The sequence below is a fragment of the Notamacropus eugenii genome, chromosome 5, assembly GCF_028372415.1.
Source record: "Notamacropus eugenii isolate mMacEug1 chromosome 5, mMacEug1.pri_v2, whole genome shotgun sequence".
NCBI classification, from domain to species: domain Eukaryota; kingdom Metazoa; phylum Chordata; class Mammalia; order Diprotodontia; family Macropodidae; genus Notamacropus; species Notamacropus eugenii.
In genome coordinates this window covers 328,623,269-328,643,169 of record NC_092876.1, presented here as the reverse complement: position 1 = coordinate 328,643,169, position 19,901 = coordinate 328,623,269, and the positions used below count along the sequence as shown (strand labels likewise).

Below are 19,901 nucleotides of genomic sequence, written 5' to 3'. Positions count from 1 at the left end.
ACAGGTGGTAAGTGTCTGCCAAATCTGAATTCATGTTTTCCTGACTCTAGATTCAGCATTCTACGCACTGAACCATGTAGCTGCCAAGCTTAGGCTACCCTTCATCTTTAAGAGACAGCAATCACTAATATGGAAATGTTTTGCATGACTTCATATGTGAGTGGGATTGGTTTAGTGAAGACTTCTCAGATTGTAATTCTTCTCCCAGGGGTGAGGTAAGACCTAGAGGCTCAAGGTTACCATATTTTTAGAATAGAATAGTTCCACATAAGGATATAAAACTGTGTAGTGTATTAGGGTCTCAGTGATTGGATAAAACTTACATAATTCCTCGATGTCTTCATTTCAAAAGGGATTGGTTAGATTTCGTGTCTAGAATGTAAGATCATATTCTCAGTTAATGAGGATAATGGTCAGTGGGGGAGGAGGGACTTGCGTTAGGGTCTATATAAATCACTGCCTTTTCTTTGTGTTTGGCTTTCCTACTCCAGAAGAACTGGTGTAGGATTGTCCCAATTCTTGAGAATCTAGTAAATAAACTTTCTGTCATCACTTTGAGAGGCCTCTGAGTAATTGATTTAAGTAGGGACCTGAGCCATCCCACACATATGCATAATGGGTATTCTGTATTTTGCCTCTACCTCTATTAGAAGTAGGAATACAGTTTGGAACTGACTGAAATTACAAATGAAACTTTTTAAAGAGAGATAGCAACCACCTACCCTTCCTGGAGGTGGGAAGTCCACAGGTCTTATACATTATACATGTTTTCAGACTTTTTCAATGTGTTGATCAGTTGTGGCTCATTTTTTTTTTCTCTTAAAAAATACCATTTGTCATATGGGATGGCTCTCTGGAAGGAATACTTAGGAATATAATGGTGTAAGAAACAGAAAACATTGTAAAAAAAAAAAACTTTTTAAAAGTTTTTTAACTAGGAGAGTGACTTGAATCTGAAAAAAAAAAATATGCCTGTAGACCAGCAATATTTAGATGGAGGAAGAAGACAGATACAATTCTAGTCTAGTATCTCCTCTCAAAACAGAGCTGCCAGCTTCAAGGATCCTTTTCTGTTCCCTTTCAGTCAAGAGTGAAAGTTTTCTATCTGGAGGAGTAGACAAGATTCCACAGATATCTCCCATTCCTCCCTCCAGCTGCATTTAGACAACCAAGGTAAGATGCAAATTTTGAGACATCTCACTCCAAACATTCATATGGGCTATTTGTGCCTGACCTGGGATAGAGCCTTTGAGCTGGTACTGGTCGGATCAGCCACAGGCAGTCACGCTGTACTTTGACCCCAACAGTGATGTCATTTTATCCGTGATGACCATCCATCTTACATGGGCCTGCAGTAATGAGCAGAACCACGATTAGAACCAGGATTCTCACCCCAGGCCTTTTTCCGCAATAACAGACTGTCTATAAAAGTTTCTTCTAGGTAACACTTATCTCTGCATACATCACCTTGCTACAGTGTCACACGGCTGGATTTCCTTGCCTTCCCAGGGTCTATCGCAATATCTTACATGTGGTGGATACATCACAATGTTTGCTGAGTTGAACTGAACATTGCAACACCGCAGGTGAGAAGATACAATATTGCAAGGGCACAGAAGACTATTGTGTCGTACGGGGACTGCTGCACAAGGACACTGACCACCGGCCACAGCGGCGACGCACAGAAAGACACAGCCCACGGGGGCCCGCAGATCTGGAAAGAAACACCTTCGGAAGCAGAGGAAGCGAGGATCGGCCATGGAAGGCCTGTGGAAGCAGCACTGGGAGACGCTGCACAGCGGGGGACCAGGCCCGCCCGGACAGCAGCGGGAGGCGCTCTGTGTCGCCTTCAAGGGCAACGAAGAGCTGCTCACTCTGATGGCATCGCTTGTCCTTCGGAGGAACGTGGGGCTTCTAAGTATAAACATTTAACAAACGGGGAAACTGAGGCTTGATGGGGAGATGACTCAGGGTTACTGGGGTAACTCTATCTAGCCTCAGATCCAGGAGGGCGGAGGAAAATAACCCACGTGAGCTGGCCGAGCTGGCCCCCCAGACTCAGCCGAGGCCTGGCGCCGCGCTCGCCGGGGGCCACCACAGTCGTCCGCTCCTCGCGCTCGGCCGAGTCCCCTTGGGCCCCTCCAAGCAGGCCGCCATTTTGCCACGAGGGCGGGGCCGAGGGGGAGGAGCTGCGTGGCGGAGCCGGCGAGGAGAGCGGAGGCCACGGGAAGCCACCTGGGTGAGGGGGCTCTCAGGGCCGGGCCGAGGGCGGGGACCGGGCCTGCGGGGCACGCCGGGGAGAGTGTCACGGAGAGTGGGAGACCCGGAGGGAGGAAAGCAGGCCGGGAGGCGGGCGGGCGCAGGCTGGGGATCAGTGGCTCGGCCGCTTCCCCCATCCCTCCGGCCCCGAGGCGCCCCGCCTCCTGGCCGCCTGCTCACCCTCCATCTCCCCCTCTATCACCCCGGCCGGAGCCCCCCACATCTCCCCAGGACCCTCCCGCCGCCCGGGCTCAGAGACCGGCCGCGCCCTCGGGGAGGGGGCCGGGCCGCGGGGCGGGGTAGGGAGGAGGGGAGATCTGCTGGGAAACAGCCTCCGTGCGGTTCGGTCGGTCCGGGCTCGGTGGGCGGCGCGCGCGGGCCGGACTGCGGGATCTCCGCTGCCGAGGACCGTCGGCGGAGCCCAAAGCGGGGTGCGGCTGAGCACCTTAACAACCGCAAACAAACTTGGTTCGGCAGCTGTGGCTAGGGAAGCGGATTCCCCCGCACCTCCCCCGGGCCTGCACCTCCCCCGGGGGCGCGGTCCTCCAGGCTTAGTCCGGTGGGATTCGCCCCCCCGGGGAGTCACCCAAGACCGCGTCAAAACGCGGTGGACATTCCATCTTCCTATCCCGCCCAATTTTGAAATCCATATGGCCAGGCTCACAGTAGCTCATCTAGTATTGTAAGATTTCTTGGAAATAGGTATTTCTAAATGTGATAAAGTAACACGTGTTTCTAAAATTTGAACGTCCTAAAATTGTTTTAGAAGTTACTGGATTGAAAGAAAAGCAGCGTGAATTGTTTAATTAATATATGGTTAAGGGGGAAAATCTAGTTGCATGTAAATTCATTGGGAATCTTCGACAATCCCATATGCTTTAGTGGTCTGAGTTGTCAGTAAGATCGGGAAATGAAGCTTAAAATCCAACTTTGAAACTTACAGGACTTAAGTTTGTGTTGCTGTGGCACAGATATTTTCTTTTCAAGTTAGCACCCATGGGTGAAACTACAAATAAGTATTTGTAAAGCCTCAAAACTTTTGAGATCTTATAAACAATGAGATAGAAAGTTTTCGTATCCTGCCCATTTTAATTTTAAAATCTTTCTGTTCTCATACACATAAATAGGTTGTTTTCCTGTTCCATCTACCTGAATTATAAAGTCTTCCCCCTCCCCATACACACTCACTAAAATTTTCCTATCCTGACCATTTGGTTTTTAAAATCCATGTGACTAGAATTAAAATTGCTTATCTGGTACTTGATGTACTGCTTTGGATAAAGTAACATGTATTTCTAAAATTTAAATATTTTAAGACAATTTAGAAATAACTAGATTGAAACTTTTAAAAAAAATTTTTGTCCTTTTAAATTTTATTTTTAAAATTTGCATAGGTATCTTATTTGCACATCAGTTTTTTCCTATGAATATATCCCTCCCTCCACCCATCAAGCTATGCCTTGTGAGAAATAATTTTTCTAAGAAAGAGAATAGAAAGGCAGTTCACCATAACCAAGAACACACTCACAGAATCTGACAGTGTGCTCCATGTTACACCCTAATTAGTTCCCCATCTTTTCCTTGAAAGGATGGAGGTGGTTATTCAGTCATTTCCAATATTTTGTGTTGCTGATGTGTTGTTGTGTTTGTCCTTCCTTTTCGAAGAGGACCATGGCATCAGGGGAATGATGACATGACTTGCACTTGACTTTGATTTGAGTAAGAGAGGGTCACCAGCCTCACTTTCTCCTCCTGAGCCATCCAGATCCAGTGACTAGATATTCATCAGGATGACTGGAGATGGCCCAGGGTACAATGGGAGACTCTTGCCCTTTTTAGGCTAAGGCTTTTTCAGGCACTCACTCAAAGTGAGGTAATGACTGTTCAGGGAATAGGCTTCACCTCTTTAAGAAGTGAGTTAAAGGTTGGCCCCTTTAATTAATAAGAAAACAGGATAAAACAAAACAAAAAAAAAATTAAGCTGGGAGGGGAAGACCTTCAAGGGTTGCTGTTCCAAAGAGAAAGTTACCATTGACATTCACTCTAAGTTCACTCAAAGCAGGAGGGCCCAAAATACAGCCATGAAGTAGAAGGAACAACGGACAGAAGGAAGGAAGGAAACCCCAAGTGAAGTGGAAATTTACCTCCCTTTAGAGAGGAGGAGAGAGAGAGCTGAGTTACCCCACTAGCTTAGTATTTACAAATTGACTTGCAGTTGACTTTGATTTGAGGGAGGGAGGGGTGTGCAAGGTCACCAGCCTCACTTTCTCCTCCTGAACCAGCAGGGGATGGCTAGATTAGAGAGAAAAGAATAAGGAGATGTGTCAGACTTTTAAAATAATCCAAATAAAAAGTGATGAGTGGCTGTGTGAATGGAGAAAAAGGTGATAGATGCAAGATTAATCATGGAGTTAGGATCGATAACATTTTACATTTGTTTGGGTGAGGAAGGGTAACTCTAAAATTGTAAATGTGGTTGACGAAGGATGGTGATACCCTCAGCAGAAGTAGGGAAGTTAGGAAAAAGGGAGAGTGATGAGGAAAAGATAATGAGTTCTGTTTTGCATAAGTTTAGTTTGAGGTATAGTAGAACATGAAGAAGGACATGGTAGCCCAGTATTACAGAAAGGTTAAGGAAGATGAGACCTAAGGAAATGACACCAGATTTAGTAAGTAAGTAAGCATTGCAGACCTTTGAGAGAGAAGATCTTGTAGAGTGTTGTAGTCTGAAACCATATTGCATGGAATTGAATTTTGAATAGGTGGTGAGGATGTAGAGATAGGCAATAAGTGCAGACCATTCTCTGGAAGTTTAGTATTATACGAGAGATAATAGAAGAATAGTTTGAAGGGGTGGCAATGTCAGTAGAGGGTTTTTTTTGTTTCTAAGGAACTTGTTTATAAGCAGCAGAGAAGGAACTAGTAATTAGTAAGAGATGGAAGGGTGTAGGAAATGATCAATTTAACAGAGTCCCAGAGAAGATGGAATCAAGGATACAAATAGAAGGGATGGCCCTGGCAAGGAGGGGAACCTTGCCAACAATGGGTCTCCTTTGCCATCACATAAAGTAAAGAAAGAAATGAAATAAAGTGTCTTCATGGAAAATTTTTAAAGTATAGAGCAGGAGTGGAGAACCGGCAGCCTTGAGGCTACATGTGACTTTCTGGGTCCTAGGGTATAGCCTTTTGACTGAATCCAAGTTTTACAGAACAAATCCTTTTATTAAGGGGATTCTGTGAAGTTTGGAGTCAGTCAAAGAAGGGGTACTTGAAGACCTAGATGGCCACATGTGGCCTCCAGGCCACGGATTCCCCTCCCCTGGAATCAAGGATGAACCTTATGAAGGAAGGCTTCAGTTGTTTGTTTGTTTCAGTAAAATAGGTGGGAGAAGGTTCCTGTTGAGCAAAAGAGAAACAGAGGAAGCGAAGTTGAGAAAAGTAAGTGTTGGAATAGTTGCAAGATGCTTATAGGAAGAAGTAAATCTGAAATCAATAAAAAGGTAGACTTGCAATAATAGTGAAAGCCAGTTGAGGTTAGGTAACAGGAATTTGCAGTGGACTCAGACAGTGTAAGTTCATGAAAGTCTTCAGTAGTGTTCAGTGGCTCAGGAATAGGAACGGAGAAGGCCATTGATAGAAGCACTTGAGGGCAGAGGATTAGATGGCTCCCGATGATAGAAGGACAAGAAAGCAAGGGACTTTGATGGAGAATATGTCTTATGTCACCGTTGATGGGAGAGGGTCAAGACTGAAAGCAAGGCCAGAACATCAGTGATACATTGGGAAAATAGGGAAAGGTATTGAATAATCCATCGATCAGTAAATATTAAGTGCCATCCATACACTAGCCTCTGAGAACACAGATACAACAGTGAGACAATCTCTGCCCTTGAGGACTTTACATTCCACTGAATGTCATAAAATAAGTTCACAAATAAATTGAGGATGTAAACAAAATAAAAACGTGATAGGGGCCACTCACAACTGGTGACTTCTCAAAAGAGGTGACACTTAAGCAGAGCCTGAAAGGTTCCCTGGAGGAGTAAGAAGCACAAGCATTTTCCCACAATTAAGATTTAGACAGGTAGATTCTCTCATCCTTGTCAAGAGGTCGTGTCTTTCAGTAGATAATAACCAAGAGATCAAAGATTTGGTGTCAGCTGCATACTGATGGACCAAAGAGCATAGTAATGATGTAGAGCAAGTTCAGGAAGGAGGGAGGCAAAAAAAAGAGGTAGAAGGACATAGGACTGTGAGTAGACAAGATTTCAGAGTTCAAGATCTTGGAGTACTTGAGTAGCCTGAATTCACATTTTTATATTCCTACTTAAATTCATTGAAGTTTGTTAAATTGTCGTGCCTATCCTCCTTTATCTTAAATTTCAGCTCCCATTTATATATTTTTGCTATCCATTCCAGTACAAATTTGTTGAGAAATCATTTTTTGAAAAAAAAAAATAGAAGTATATAGTTCTGCCTTCTTTTCATCATCTTTCATCCTATCCTGTGGTTATGCCCTGCTACTCCTTAGTCCATGATTATTCCTATCAATCACAGATCTTTTTTGTACCTATTCTTAAATAGAATTTTAAAAGCAATGGTTTTATCCTTTGGTCTTTCTTCTCCTTCAACACAACCACAAAAGTCCTTTTTGTATTTATTACCTATACTAGGGTCCCCATAGCTTTTCAGTCATGATGGCCACTGTAACTAAATCATTCTGTTAAGAAAGTTCTAGGATTTTCACAGAACATACTTAAAACTGTAACCTTCTTGCTCACCATGAAATGGAAATTAAAAGGCTAGTAGAACTTTTGCCCTAAGAAGACAACTTAACAATGAAATTTTAAATTTTAAATATTTTTAATTTTTAATTTTAAATATTTTTCTTGCCTGTTAAAGATGGGTTGAATTTGTATGATTGGTATTTAATTTGGGGGCTTTCCTTTCAACTTTTATAGTCTGTTCTTTGTATTATTTTGCATCATCGGTGAAATTTAGTGATTTAAATACATAACAGTGATTTAGTAAAGAAAATAATTACCTAGAAGTTGGGAGGCATACATTTTAACTTAGTTATTTATGGCTTTAGCTGGATAAATTGTTTAATCCCTCTCTGAATCCATTTCCTCAACTGTAAATCAGTGGATTAGAGTAGATGAATTTAAAAAAAATACTTTCAACTCTAAAATTCCATGATTCTCTTAGATTTATCTCCTAAGTCTAGTTGGTTATATAGAGAGTACAATAGAAGATAATATATGTGGAAACACTTTGTAAACTGTAAAGTTTTCTGTATATGTAAGGTTCTATTACTATTTGGGTCACAGTTATTACTACTTAATCTTGAATTTAGCCTTTTCATTGAAACACTTTTCACACATTCCCTGACTTTGGAAACACAACCAGCTTGGAAACAATGACTTATAAATAGTATATATGATTGTATTTTACTAAGGTCCTACCAGGCATAATTATAATAAGCTTTTAGCTTTTCTGCCATACTGTAGGTTCTAGAAATGAGAGGTGATAATAGGATGCAGCTTCTATTAAGATTCTGTTATGATTGGCAAACATGACAGAACAAGAAAATGATAAAAGATTCTATTACAATGTAAATACTTTGAGAACAAGAACTATGTTGTTGTGGTTGTGACTATGAATGTGGTGGTGGTGGTTGTAGTATCCCCAACCGTGCCTTATTATTTCATAAATCCTTAACAAATGTTTATTGTATGAGTATGAAAATAAAAACACTTCAAATTTTAAATTATGATAATTATTTTTGTTTAGCTGGGCCCCAAACAAAGAGAATCAGTACTTTTTCAGTGTCTTGTAGATACCATTTTGTGTAGACACAAATGTTAATACTGGCAGAATTATCCAGATTAACAATAGGGATTAAGGATTTGTTTTACATATATGCAGTCTGTATGCTTTTATGACTACAAGAAATCCTTACCTATTTGGGGGGATGAGTCCAGTGATTTTAGAAATAAGGAAAGTGTTTTTATCTGCTATTTACACAAAGATATGTAGGCAAATGGGGATTTATTTGTTTGCTGCACAGAATACTTTTATCTTTTTGTTTGGGTTTTTTCTGAGCTTTCCTTTTTCTTTGCTCTTTATATTCTTAAACAAGGGGAAAAACCTCTTTTACTTGCCAACTTTTCCTTAATAGTTCTCTTAAACACTTTATAGTTTCTAATTGTCTCCAACCAAGATGGGCTGCTCATCTCCTTATGTTAAAAGAAAGGTAGGGTCAGAAGGGCTATGTCACTGATTTTCATATTAGGGCAACATAAAGGAATAAGTAGAAAACCATTGAACTCAGGCTGGTTTGACTGTTCATAGTAGCAGTCCTGAATCTGTGAATCTGCAGTTTACTGAATTCTAATTTATATTGGAATATATATGGGGCAGTAACTCAGTTACTCATCAGAAGATGACTTTGACCAAGACCAGTTGGTCAATTCTAGGATTCTAGGTCCTGGCTCTGCTTCTGCCTGGGTTTGTGAAATTAAATCACTTGACCTTTCTAAACCTTGTTTCCACCCCTCCAAAATTAGAGGGTTGGATTAGATGAGTCTGAAGGTCCCTTCCATATCTAAATGACTGAAACTACTATGATACTTGAAAAAAATTCTTCTGATTTTTAAGGACAAGAAAAAGTATAATTGGCCCTACTTTGCACAGTTTAGATTATGGTCTAGAATTTAAAGATGGCAGTTCATTGATATGTATAAGTTCTCTTTGTAAACTATACAGGCCCAAATGGATGGATAACAAAAGTACTTGGTAGTTTAGTGATCTTTGCTGCTCTCAATAGTTCTTTGCTGCAATTCTGCTTTTCTCTCTCCTGGCTGCTAATTGGATTAAAGGCTGTTTTGATAACTATGGCATCCCGAGATGAGATTGCTCTCTTTGAAGATGAAGTAAGGTAAATAGCTTTCATTGCAATATAATCTAGGATGTGAAAAAAATAAGAATTGTTATGGGCAACTGGAATAGATATATGGTTGCTATTGTGTTGCATTAGTAATTAACATATTAATCAAAATATACATACTACTAAAGATATGTTTCATATAGCTATGTTTTTAATATTATATAGATCATGTTCTATAAATTTACTATGAATATAAACAAAGCTTTGGCACAGATCTAGAAGTAATATCATATAAATTCACATATAAAGTATCAGAAGTTTGTGGTAAACTGTACTTCATTTTTTAAAAAGGAAATTGGTCAGAGAGTTGTTGTAGATACATATTTTTAATTGTTTGAATTTTAAATATAGCATTCATTTTTCTTGAGTTTAAATTACTCCTCTCTTTCAATCAAATGTAGATTATCACTAGCATAGTAAAACATTTTTTATAATAAACTTACCACCTTGACCTAGAAGATTTTTATTATTTATAATAGTAGTTGAGTTAATGTAGGAGAATACAGAATTCAACATTACTTATATTTTAGTTTTAATAGACTAACCTTACAAAGCTGTATCCTGGAGCAGGGTGTTCTATTCAGGAGTAATAGAATTTTAATCCTATTAAAATGAAGGAGGCTTTGTTTGGAATTAAAGGACTGTAATCATGTACAGTAGTTTGTGTGTGAGAGGAAGACTGGATGGAATAGAAAAAAGTTATATTTGGTCAGTTCTTGAATAATCTCTCCTTAACATGCAATAATAACAGGTTTAAATCAGGTATTTTCTTATGTGGTTGTGATTTTGTCATTTGGCTGCAGTTATTTTTAATTTAATAAAAATTACTTTGTTTCATTCCCGTAGATCTTGTTACAGCCATTTAGGAACAATGACAGATCTTGTAGCAGTTTGGGAAGTTGCCTTAAGTGATGGTATTCACAAGATCGAATTTGAACATGGGACCACTTCAGGAAAACGTGTCGTGTATGTGGATGGAAAGGTAGGAAGAAAATCTATATCTTGTCTATAAATGTAATATGTATGTGTGGTTTATTTGTGTCTGGCATATAGATTAATTACTTTAAACAGTTAAAACTGAATCCAGAAAAAAAATCTCTTTTTCAGATTTCTGGCTTGTTTTACAGTGTTTTAAAAAGATTAATGATGTGATTATAATTTTGCAATGATTATAATTTCTGGCACTAGTTAATTGACATGAATTTTATAACTTGTATGATTATGTTTAGTGTTAAACAGTTCTTGCTAGTTGTCTACTTATAAATTGGTTGGTTTAAAATTGTGAGGATCAGAGAATTTCAACTCTGTACTTCTCTAGGAAAGAATTGTTTTCTCGTACAAGAATGGTGAAGTAGAAATATCTTACCCTGTGGAAACTTGGGATTATAGTTAAGACATTTTCCACCTTTAATAACTGTGATTCTAGGAATTTAAATTCATTCCATGATTTTGGGGCCAATAATTCACTTTGGTTAACTAAGCATTTGTCCATTCCAGTATTGCCCCTGCCTCTAGGCTGGTCTTCATTTTTATTTGTCTTGCATTGTCCTCTGTTTATCATGGTTACTGTTGAACATGTTTTTGTTTGTTGGTTTTTAAGTATTTGGGAAGGGTTTCTGCTTGCCATCTCCCCTCTTAGTCCTCTGCACTCACCTTTCCCAGAACAGATCATTCTGTGTCCTGTGACTTTAGGGGAGAGGGAGACAGAGGCAGACCCTGTATATAGGAAGCGACATTTTAGAACAAGAGCTAGACAAACCCTCAGGACAAAGCCACCTCCATTGTAAAACTGGAGTATCCCTTTCAAGCAGCTCAAGCATTTCAGGCCATTTTCAAGGAGATGAGTGAAGACAGGCATTTGTGATGAAGCAGATGAAAAGGGTATCTTATCTAGAACTGAATGTATCATTCTAGTATTTTCTCCTTATTCTGCTTTTATATCTTACTACTTAGGAAGAGATAAGAAGAGAATGGATGTTCAAACTGGTGGGCAAAGAAACATTTAGCGTTGGAGCTGCAAAAACAAAAGCTACCATAAACATAGATGCAGTCAGTGGTTTTGCTTATGAATATACTCTGGAAATTGACGGGAAAAGTCTCAAGAAATATATGGAGAACAGATCAAAAACAACAAATACTTGGGTTTTACATTTGGATGGTGTGGATTTTAGAATTGTGTTGGGTAAGTTTGTGTTCTTTCTATAACATCTGTTAATCATTTACTGTTATTTTTTTGTGTTTCAGATGACTTAAATCTTTTATGTTGAATTTGGTTTTTCCTCTTAGGCATTATCCCTTTCATGAAAACACTGAATAGGGATGACCAAGGTAGCCCAATTTTTGTTTTGTTAGATAACTTCTAATCTGAAAATTGTAAAGGAAATTATTTTTATGTGAATGGATGAGTGTTTTTAACTTATTTGAAGTCTGAGTTTGTATACTAAATTGTTAAGAATACAGGGAACTATGATTTTAAGGAACAAAATGCCATTAGTGAGACTGCTCTTTATCTTGGCATTCTCTGTCAGGACTGTTAGAAATAGTTTCTCCATGAATGTGTGCTACATTTTACATGTTCCAAGAGTCTTGTCAGCCTGAAATTATTAGCTTTGGCAGTAGTGTATATTGATATTTTATACCTAATGAGACTTACTGTCTGCTGTAAAATGGGAATAATAATAGCACCTGCCTCACAGGGCTCTTGTGAGAATCAAATATGATAACATATGCAAACCACCTTATAAAGTTTTACATAAGTGTTAGCTGTTGTTACTAATTGTTATTGTTAATATCACTGACCTTTCTTTGAAAATAGAAGAATTATCCAAACAATTTTTTTTTATTATTTGTAGTTGAAGTAAATTCTCCCTCTTAAAAGTCCTTTTTTGAGAATGAGCATTAAGTATACAGAATGATCATATCCATTCACTGCATTAAGGACAATTTAGTTTCAAAGACAAATACACAAAACATTGTTATCTGAATAAGAAGTAGCTAAATCAGACTTTGTTTATCGAACTTAGATAAAGGAGATTTTTTTTCTAGATCCAAACTTTCAGCATGTTGTGAGGAACAGAAGAGCTACTGATTAAAGGAACTTTGCAAATCTTAAAGCATTCTATAAATATCAGCTCTTCTTGTTATTGTTATCATTTTATGCTGTACTAGGTGCTAGAATGTAAAGACAGAAACAGAAACATCCCTGTTTTCAAAGCACTTATTTTGTACCTTGGGCCATGGGTGGGGACCTAACAGAAGTTTATTTTAGGAATGTGTCAGAGGTGAAATTTTCAATAACATATAATCTGCTGATTGACCAGAGAGGGAGTAGACTTTTTATTCCCCAGACTTTGTTCCCTAAGCAAAGACATTTCTAGTAGAAATCTTTCAGAGTTTTCAAATTCTGGTGAATTCTACTATTTGTTGCTCTGGAAAAGAATCTGTTAAATTAAAAGGTGGAAGGTTATTGGCCAAGCTTCCTTGTGTACTTTGTTTCCTGCTGCTCACCCTAGGAAACCTAAGAAAGTTTAGTCTAGGACCTATCATTTCATAATGTCTTCTAGGAGATTTTTGAGGAATACTGCGAGGCAAAGAAAGAATAGATTAGAGTACTGTTGTATAGGCTTTTAACCTAAAAGCCACATACATTGTGAGGCATCTACTGGTAGTTGGAGTACTTAACATTTAATTTTGTGTTTGAAAAAATCAAGAACATGCAAGGAAATCTTTATTTTTCAGTTCTTATAAACTAAGCAAAATCAACAGTATAATGAAATATTTATGATGGCAAAAGGAAACCTTGATGTAGTACACTAGTATTAAAGAGGCCAGCTCAAAACTCACCTCCTCCAGGAGCCTTGACTAATGATTGTATAGAGAAAGGGAATCTAGGGAAGGACAGAAGTATAAAACCATAAATGGAATGTTGTCTAGGCATCTCCCATTTACCCTAGAATAGATTTGAGATCACAGCACTTAAAATGTTATTGGATGAGTTAGCAGCATGTATGTTTATATTTAGGTGGTACTAGAATGCTATTAATTTAGTTCTTTCTAGAACTAAAGGTAGGGACCCTGAGTAAACCGCTCAAAACATAGTAAGCTATGATTCCTTTCAACAATGTTTTCCAAGTTGGGATATAGAAATGTATCCCCAATACTTCTTCTTTACACATTGTGACAAATTAGGCTTTCTATACAGCCCCAGATTGAGAGCCTTCCTCCCATCCCTGGTTCTTTTTCTATATGCCTACCTCCCAGAATCAATGAACTTTACTCTAATCCTTTAAATTAGAATAATGTCTGAGACTCACTTTAGTTAGGATTGGTCTACAGATCTGAGTTAACCTTAGCCTACCTCCATAATAGTTGACCATAGTTGTTTTATGTTTATGTACACTTAAATAATTTTTACTTCTCCATTAGTAGTGTAGTTAAGATATATCTTGGTCTCTCCATTGATATAGTCACCTTTCCTGCCTTTATGTAGTTAACAGTTTTCATGAGTGGTTATGGACTTTCCTTTCCATTTCACCCTGTTCCTCCGTGTGTGTGTGTGTGTGTGTGTGTGTGTGTGTGTGTGTGTACTCACATACCTAGGTGTAACCTATGGGAAATTTAGGAATTTACATTATGCTTCTGAATTTAAAAAAAAAAGATAATCACTACTATATAGCGTGTCAGTGTCATTTACTGATTCCCAGTCATTATGTATTCCACCCCGCCAAATATTGTCATTATGAAAACAAGGGAAATACCAAAATTAAATTAATCTGGCACTAGATCAGGGAAATTCAAATTAAAGCTGAAATTCTGTTCATCATTTGCTTATTATGCTGTTTTTTTGTCAGCTTATATCACCAGGGTATCTAAACCACTTCTGGGAAGCAGTTTTTAAAAAATCTTCACTGATGTTAAAAGACATTCTGTCTGGAAAATTCATTTTAGGTACACATTAATTTGCATTCCTTTTTTCTTTATGATAGCATTTTTAGCCGTTAATGTGATTTCATGGTTTTTTAGGACCTTGATATTATTGTCTTAAAAGGTTTATTTTTTTTGTCTGTGAATAAAGAATAAACACTTATAATTTCTTTAATATTTAGATGAATGTCAAAGCCATGAAAAGGTGGTGAGTACAATAGTAAAAGGGTTTGTATTGTAAAAGGAATTTTTAAAAAGCAACAAAGTAGAATAATTTTTCTGAAATACTGTTGTTAAAGATAATTTTTCCCCTTTAAATATAGAATTCTAACATGAACTTCTCAAAGTAGACATCTTTTCTTTTCTCATTGCTTACAGAGAAAGATACCATGGATGTTTGGTGCAATGGTAAAAAATTGGAGACAGCAGTAAGTAGTTGTCTTGTTACTGCCTAGATTCATGCTTTGTACATAATTGGCATTGAAATGTTCTTGATGTTTCAAAAAAAATGCATAATTGGTATTATGTAAATAATTAAGGCTTTTTAAGGTTGTTTTTTCTTTGAGTGTGAAATCATCCTGATATTCAGTTCAAGGTGCTTTTCTTTAGGCAGTGACTAAAAGGCAGAATGTGGAAATAATATGTAATGGAAATATGCAATGGAAACAGCATGGACTATTTGCTTGCCCTACTTCACACAGATTCTTCTCCCATTTGTAAAAATAACTACTTAGGTGTTTTAGTACAAATAAACATATTACACTCTGCAGAGTAAAAGCAGAGACTTAGTTACGTCTTAGCAAGGACTCTTGGAAATAGATAACACATAGAGATACAGAATAAGGCATTTTAATAAAATAAAAAAGATCATAGGATTTCTGCTTTAAAGCTGAAAGGGTCCTTAAGGATCACTGCATCTGAGTCCCTCATTTTACAGACAAGGAAAGTAAAACTAAGAGAGGATAAGTGACTGGCCAGGGTGACATGCCTTGTAACGATGAGGCAGTATTTGTATTTAAATCTATTTGACTCCAAATCCATCACACCCTCTAGCCACTTAAGGGCTATAAATTATCATTGTAGTCAAACTACAAAATCTGCAGAAAACAGAGCAGAGATTGACAAGGATGGTGTGTGTGTGTGTGTTTGTCCTTCATTGACGAAGAAGACCGTGCCATCAGAGAAATGATGACATGACTTGCACTTGACTTTGTTTTGAGTGAAGGAGGGCTGTGCAGATCATCAGCCTCACTTCTCCAGAACCATCTGAATCCAGTGATCAGATATTCATCAGGATGACTGGAGATGACCCAGGATGAGGCATTTGGGGTTAAGTGACTTGCCCAAGGTCACACTTCTAGTCAGTGTCAAGTATCTGAGGTGAGATTTGAATTCAGGTCCTCCTGACTCCTGCACTGATGCTCTGTCCACTGCACCACCTAGCTGCCATGACAAGGATAGTAAATAAACATTCTGGGTATGGGAAGGAGTATGAGAGCTAGAAATGAAATAGCCAAGTGGGAATTTTTAAGCAGTATTAAATATGCTAACTTAGGCAAATTGTTTAGGTCTATTTTGCTTCACCTGCTAATCCTGCCTCTTCAGAGTCCCTAGATGCTTGTCCTGTAGTTGCAACGAGTAGAAATGAGTGTCAGAGATATTTAAAGGCAGAAGAGTGTCATTATTGGACATATGCCATTTCTGGTTAAATTTTGTATGAATAGGTTTACATTTGGTATAAATGGGTATATATTTGGTATAAATAGATATTAGAGTGTATTCATTTATCTGCCAGTGAAACAATAAGTAGGAAGAGGAGCAAAAGAGTAGTATGGTCCAGGAACTGAAGGGGCTCTGCTGGAGAGGCAGCAACAAATATGTCCCACTCATTGGTTTGAACCTATTATTTCATCAGTGTAGGGAACTATTGAGTGAGGAAACCCCCACTACCAATAATGATCAGTGGCAGCTCTGTAGCTCCTGGTTTTGGAGAGTTACCTGGGACACTGAGAGGCCCTATAGACAGTGTGTTAGAGGCAGGCCTTGAACCTATTTCTTCGTTACTTTAAGGCTAGCTACAGCCACTATGCCAAGCTGCCTCTGCTCTCATTCCATTGATTAGGATGGTTATTTTCAATAATTTTAATTACTTCCTTTATGGTTACATCAGTCCTTTTTACTAGCTTACTGTATTATACGTAATTTTTTTTTTTATTGCTCCCCATTATACTTCTAAACATAACATTTCCTGTGTAAGGAAATTTACATTTTTGACTATCAAGGCCTCTGTCAGAAATCCTAACTGAAAAATGTTTGGAAAAAAGAAGAAAATCCATAAAACCTTAGTTATTACTAGCAAAGTCAAGTGGCATTGCTTTACATTATTTTGTAGAATATACTATTTCTGTTGTGAATAGATTTAAGAAAGTGGTTTATTCCTATTTCCATTAATGGGTAGAGTTGTAGTAGAACTCCTTTTTGGTGCTCCTCTGTAGCCCCTTGACATATATCTTGTTTTAAATTAATCCAACAACTTTTGAATTTTCCTAGTAGTAAATTTCTTTAACAATAGTCCTCTGGTTTTGTTGGTCTTCAGTCTGAACAAGGCAAATTATGAATTATTTCCCTTAGCTGCTTCTTTTTTGGACAATCAGTTGCCACTGGGATTACCAAGATGTGGTTTATGGAAAGCCAAAACATACAAAAAGCTGGTTTACGTGCCTATTTTGGTAGCTAACAAAATTATAAGGGATAAGCTGAGACTCAATAGTATACCCAAAGTCTCATAGTAAAGAAGTGGACTATAAATCCTCATGTTTTATCTTTCTTACGAGAAATATTAATGTGATCATCATAACAGGATAAGTCAAAACCAGAAGGGTCAAAGCTGTGAACAAGACAAGAGAGTCAAGAGAGACTTGATCTGTCTTTTCACATGAAGATAATCTCCATTGTCTAGCCACAGTGCCAGAATGATCTGATAAATCATCATGATGCTGCTGAATCTCTTATCAGAAAATCTAAAGTACAGATGAATGTAGATATAAGTAGATTGTTCTTCTTTAACAATGATAATATGCTTACCTTTTCAATAGATAATTGAAATCTGATGTTCTTTCCAAAATGCCATTGTTCTAGATATGAGCAAATAATACTCAGGTACTCCAGTGTTTTCATAACATAACCCAAATTTTAAGTCATTTCTCATAATTTGATGGCTTATTAATTTCATAGGGACATAAAACTTTGGAGTTGGAGAGACCTCAGAGAGCATCTAGTCTAAGCTTCATTTTATGGACTAGAGTTTGTTGTTTGCCCAAGATCATACTGGTAATAAGTTGTAGAAAACACAATCCCTTGCATATAAAGGTACTTAATGAATATTTATTTAATTAGCACAGGTGCCCTGATTTCATTTATTGTCACCTTTCCTCCCCCATCTCTGGTATTTGTCATGGTCTTTCGTAGTGCCACTAGAAGCCAAATCCCGAGGAAGCCTAGAGAGTGTTAGAGCAGCTACCTGTTTCCTGTGTCCCGCTCTAACTTGCTCCCTTACCCGGAAAACCCAAACGTATATTAACCCCATCTCCTTCCAGAGACATTATCAACCATTTCCTTCCTTTGCAGGATGGGCATAGGTTCTAGGTGGTATGAGGATGGGGAGAATTCATCTGTGGAAGCATACAGATAGAGGGGGAGATTGTAGCATCAAATTTCTCACAGGAGTACAGGGATCTTCTTGATGCCTTTCCAGGTTACAGGAAGAAGACGAAACAGATAGCTAATAAGTTAGATAACAGTAAATGGGCTGAAAAAACCTTGGAAGGCTAGCCTAATGAACCAAATCTAATAGGATGAAACTTAATCACTAGTGATATGTTTATAAGGTTCTGAGATTGGGTTAAAATTGGCTGCATTACTACAGGATAGAGAAAGCATGCCTGGATAAGCAGTTATTCAAATGAAAATACTTGATGTATCTACTCAACCTACAAGCTCAGTATGATTCAGCATCATGACAGGACAGCCACAAATGCCATTTTTGCCTGCATTAATAGACGATTCAGAACAAAGAAAGTAAAAAGCCCACTGTACTCTCTGGAGTTTTCCAGTTCTAAAAGCTACATGTTAGGAATGACTTGGAATCAATACATCATCTAGAGGAGTACCCCTGGAAGCCGAGAGTATTTGAAACAATGATACTAATGTCAATAACAATTCATAACTTTTTAGGAGGCTTGATTCAGGAATGGAAATGTTTAACCTAGAAAAGAAATGTTTCTAAGAGTGATTATGCTTTACTTGGCCACCAAGGACAATTTTTAGCTTAACATTAGGAAGAACTTGCTAACAAATGGTATTGTCCAGAAGTAGAATAGGGAGTCTCAAGAGAAAGTACATTCCCCATTAGGAGGAATTCAAACCGTGTGAAAACTTGTTGGAGATGTTATAGAGAGGATTCATATTTCAGATAGCAGTTGGACTAAGTGACCTGTGAGGTCCCTCTGAAGCAAAATCCATTACTTGTGTACTTGAAAAATTATTTGTTTTGTTTTGGAGTGCAATATATTTTCTCATCTCATAACACTTTGAGTATTAATATGCATGTAAGAGTACCTAATTATAATTGGTGATTGATTTCACTTGGACCTAGTAAAGGGTATTTTTTCTAAGAGTTGAGAAAGATAAGTATATTAGAAGTATAGAAATGGTTAACTTAACTTTTGTTCCAAAGTTAGCAGGAAAACACAATTGTAAACCTTTAATCTTACTATCTATTTTTAAGTAGCTTGTTTTTTGAATGCCAAAAAGAGTGAACATTTTTAATAACTTTTTTTTTTGCTCCTTTAGGGTGAGTTTGTAGATGATGGAACTGAAACTCACTTCAATATTGATAATCATGATTGTTATATAAAAGCTGTCAGTAGTGGAAAGAGAAAAGAAGGGATTATTCATACTCTAATAGTGGATGATAAAGAAATTGCAGAGACTCTTGAGTGACTACCTGTCTATGAATTTAATACTTGCAAAGTAAAAAAAAAATCAGGGATTTGAAATTACTGTGGTACTTTAATTTGTATTTTCCCATACATCTAGTCTGTGCTATTCTTATTTTCTAGTTATGTGAAATTGATGCTCTGTTTGAGGAACAGAGGAAAAATTGATTATGTATAACCTTAGATAATGCAAATTATTTGTAAATAGTGTAAAATGTTATATAATACCGAGTAAAAGAAAAGATGTAAAATAAAACAGCAACTGTTTTAAAAAAGGGAACTTTTATTATAATAAACTGTAATAAAATTGGTGCTTTTTTTTTTAAAGAAACTGATAAACTTGTCTTTTTCAGCTCTTGAAGACAGGTATCATTTATTTGGGTTTAAAACAGTTGGAACATACTGGAATTCTTTTCTCATTTTTAACCAATTAAATCGATATTTTCTTAAGATTTCTCAAGTAGGGAATATCTAATGTTATCAACATCTGATTTTAATAAAAACATTGTTGAAATTCAATTGCAGTTTAAACACTTTATGAATTATGCATGATGTGTGATGAAAACAGATGATGCAATCAGGGCAAAACCTGTTGACTTAGATGAAGCTCCAGAATGTTAGAAGTAGGTTCCAGAACTGCTTATTTGGAACTCTGCTCATAAACTTACTACAGTGCACACACACCATGCTCCAGTGATGCCACTACTAGCTTTGTATACCAGAAAGATCAAAGAAAGAGACAAAAGACCTACATCTGAAAGTATATATACATA

At 37.5% G+C, this 19,901-nt stretch overlaps 1 protein-coding gene across 4 annotated transcripts; it reads left to right on the top strand.

The window, feature by feature from the left end:
* Positions 1-475: 475 nt before the first annotated feature.
* On the top strand, positions 476-19,647 carry FAIM (Fas apoptotic inhibitory molecule). 4 transcript variants are annotated; one of them, XM_072613550.1, is made up of 6 exons: positions 1,858-1,918; positions 9,141-9,199; positions 10,055-10,190; positions 11,162-11,390; positions 14,510-14,559; positions 18,983-19,647. In XM_072613550.1, exons 2-6 carry the CDS (start codon positions 9,156-9,158, stop codon positions 19,130-19,132), a joined length of 609 nt encoding a protein of 202 aa, XP_072469651.1. In that variant the 5' UTR covers positions 1,858-1,918; positions 9,141-9,155; the 3' UTR covers positions 19,133-19,647. The 4 variants fall into 4 exon arrangements, with proteins under 4 accessions (XP_072469653.1, XP_072469651.1, XP_072469652.1 ...); XM_072613552.1 differs by lacking the exons at positions 1,858-1,918; positions 9,141-9,199 and adding an exon at positions 476-1,173; XM_072613551.1 differs by lacking the exons at positions 1,858-1,918; positions 9,141-9,199 and adding an exon at positions 2,056-2,239.
* Positions 19,648-19,901: the final 254 nt, after the last annotated feature.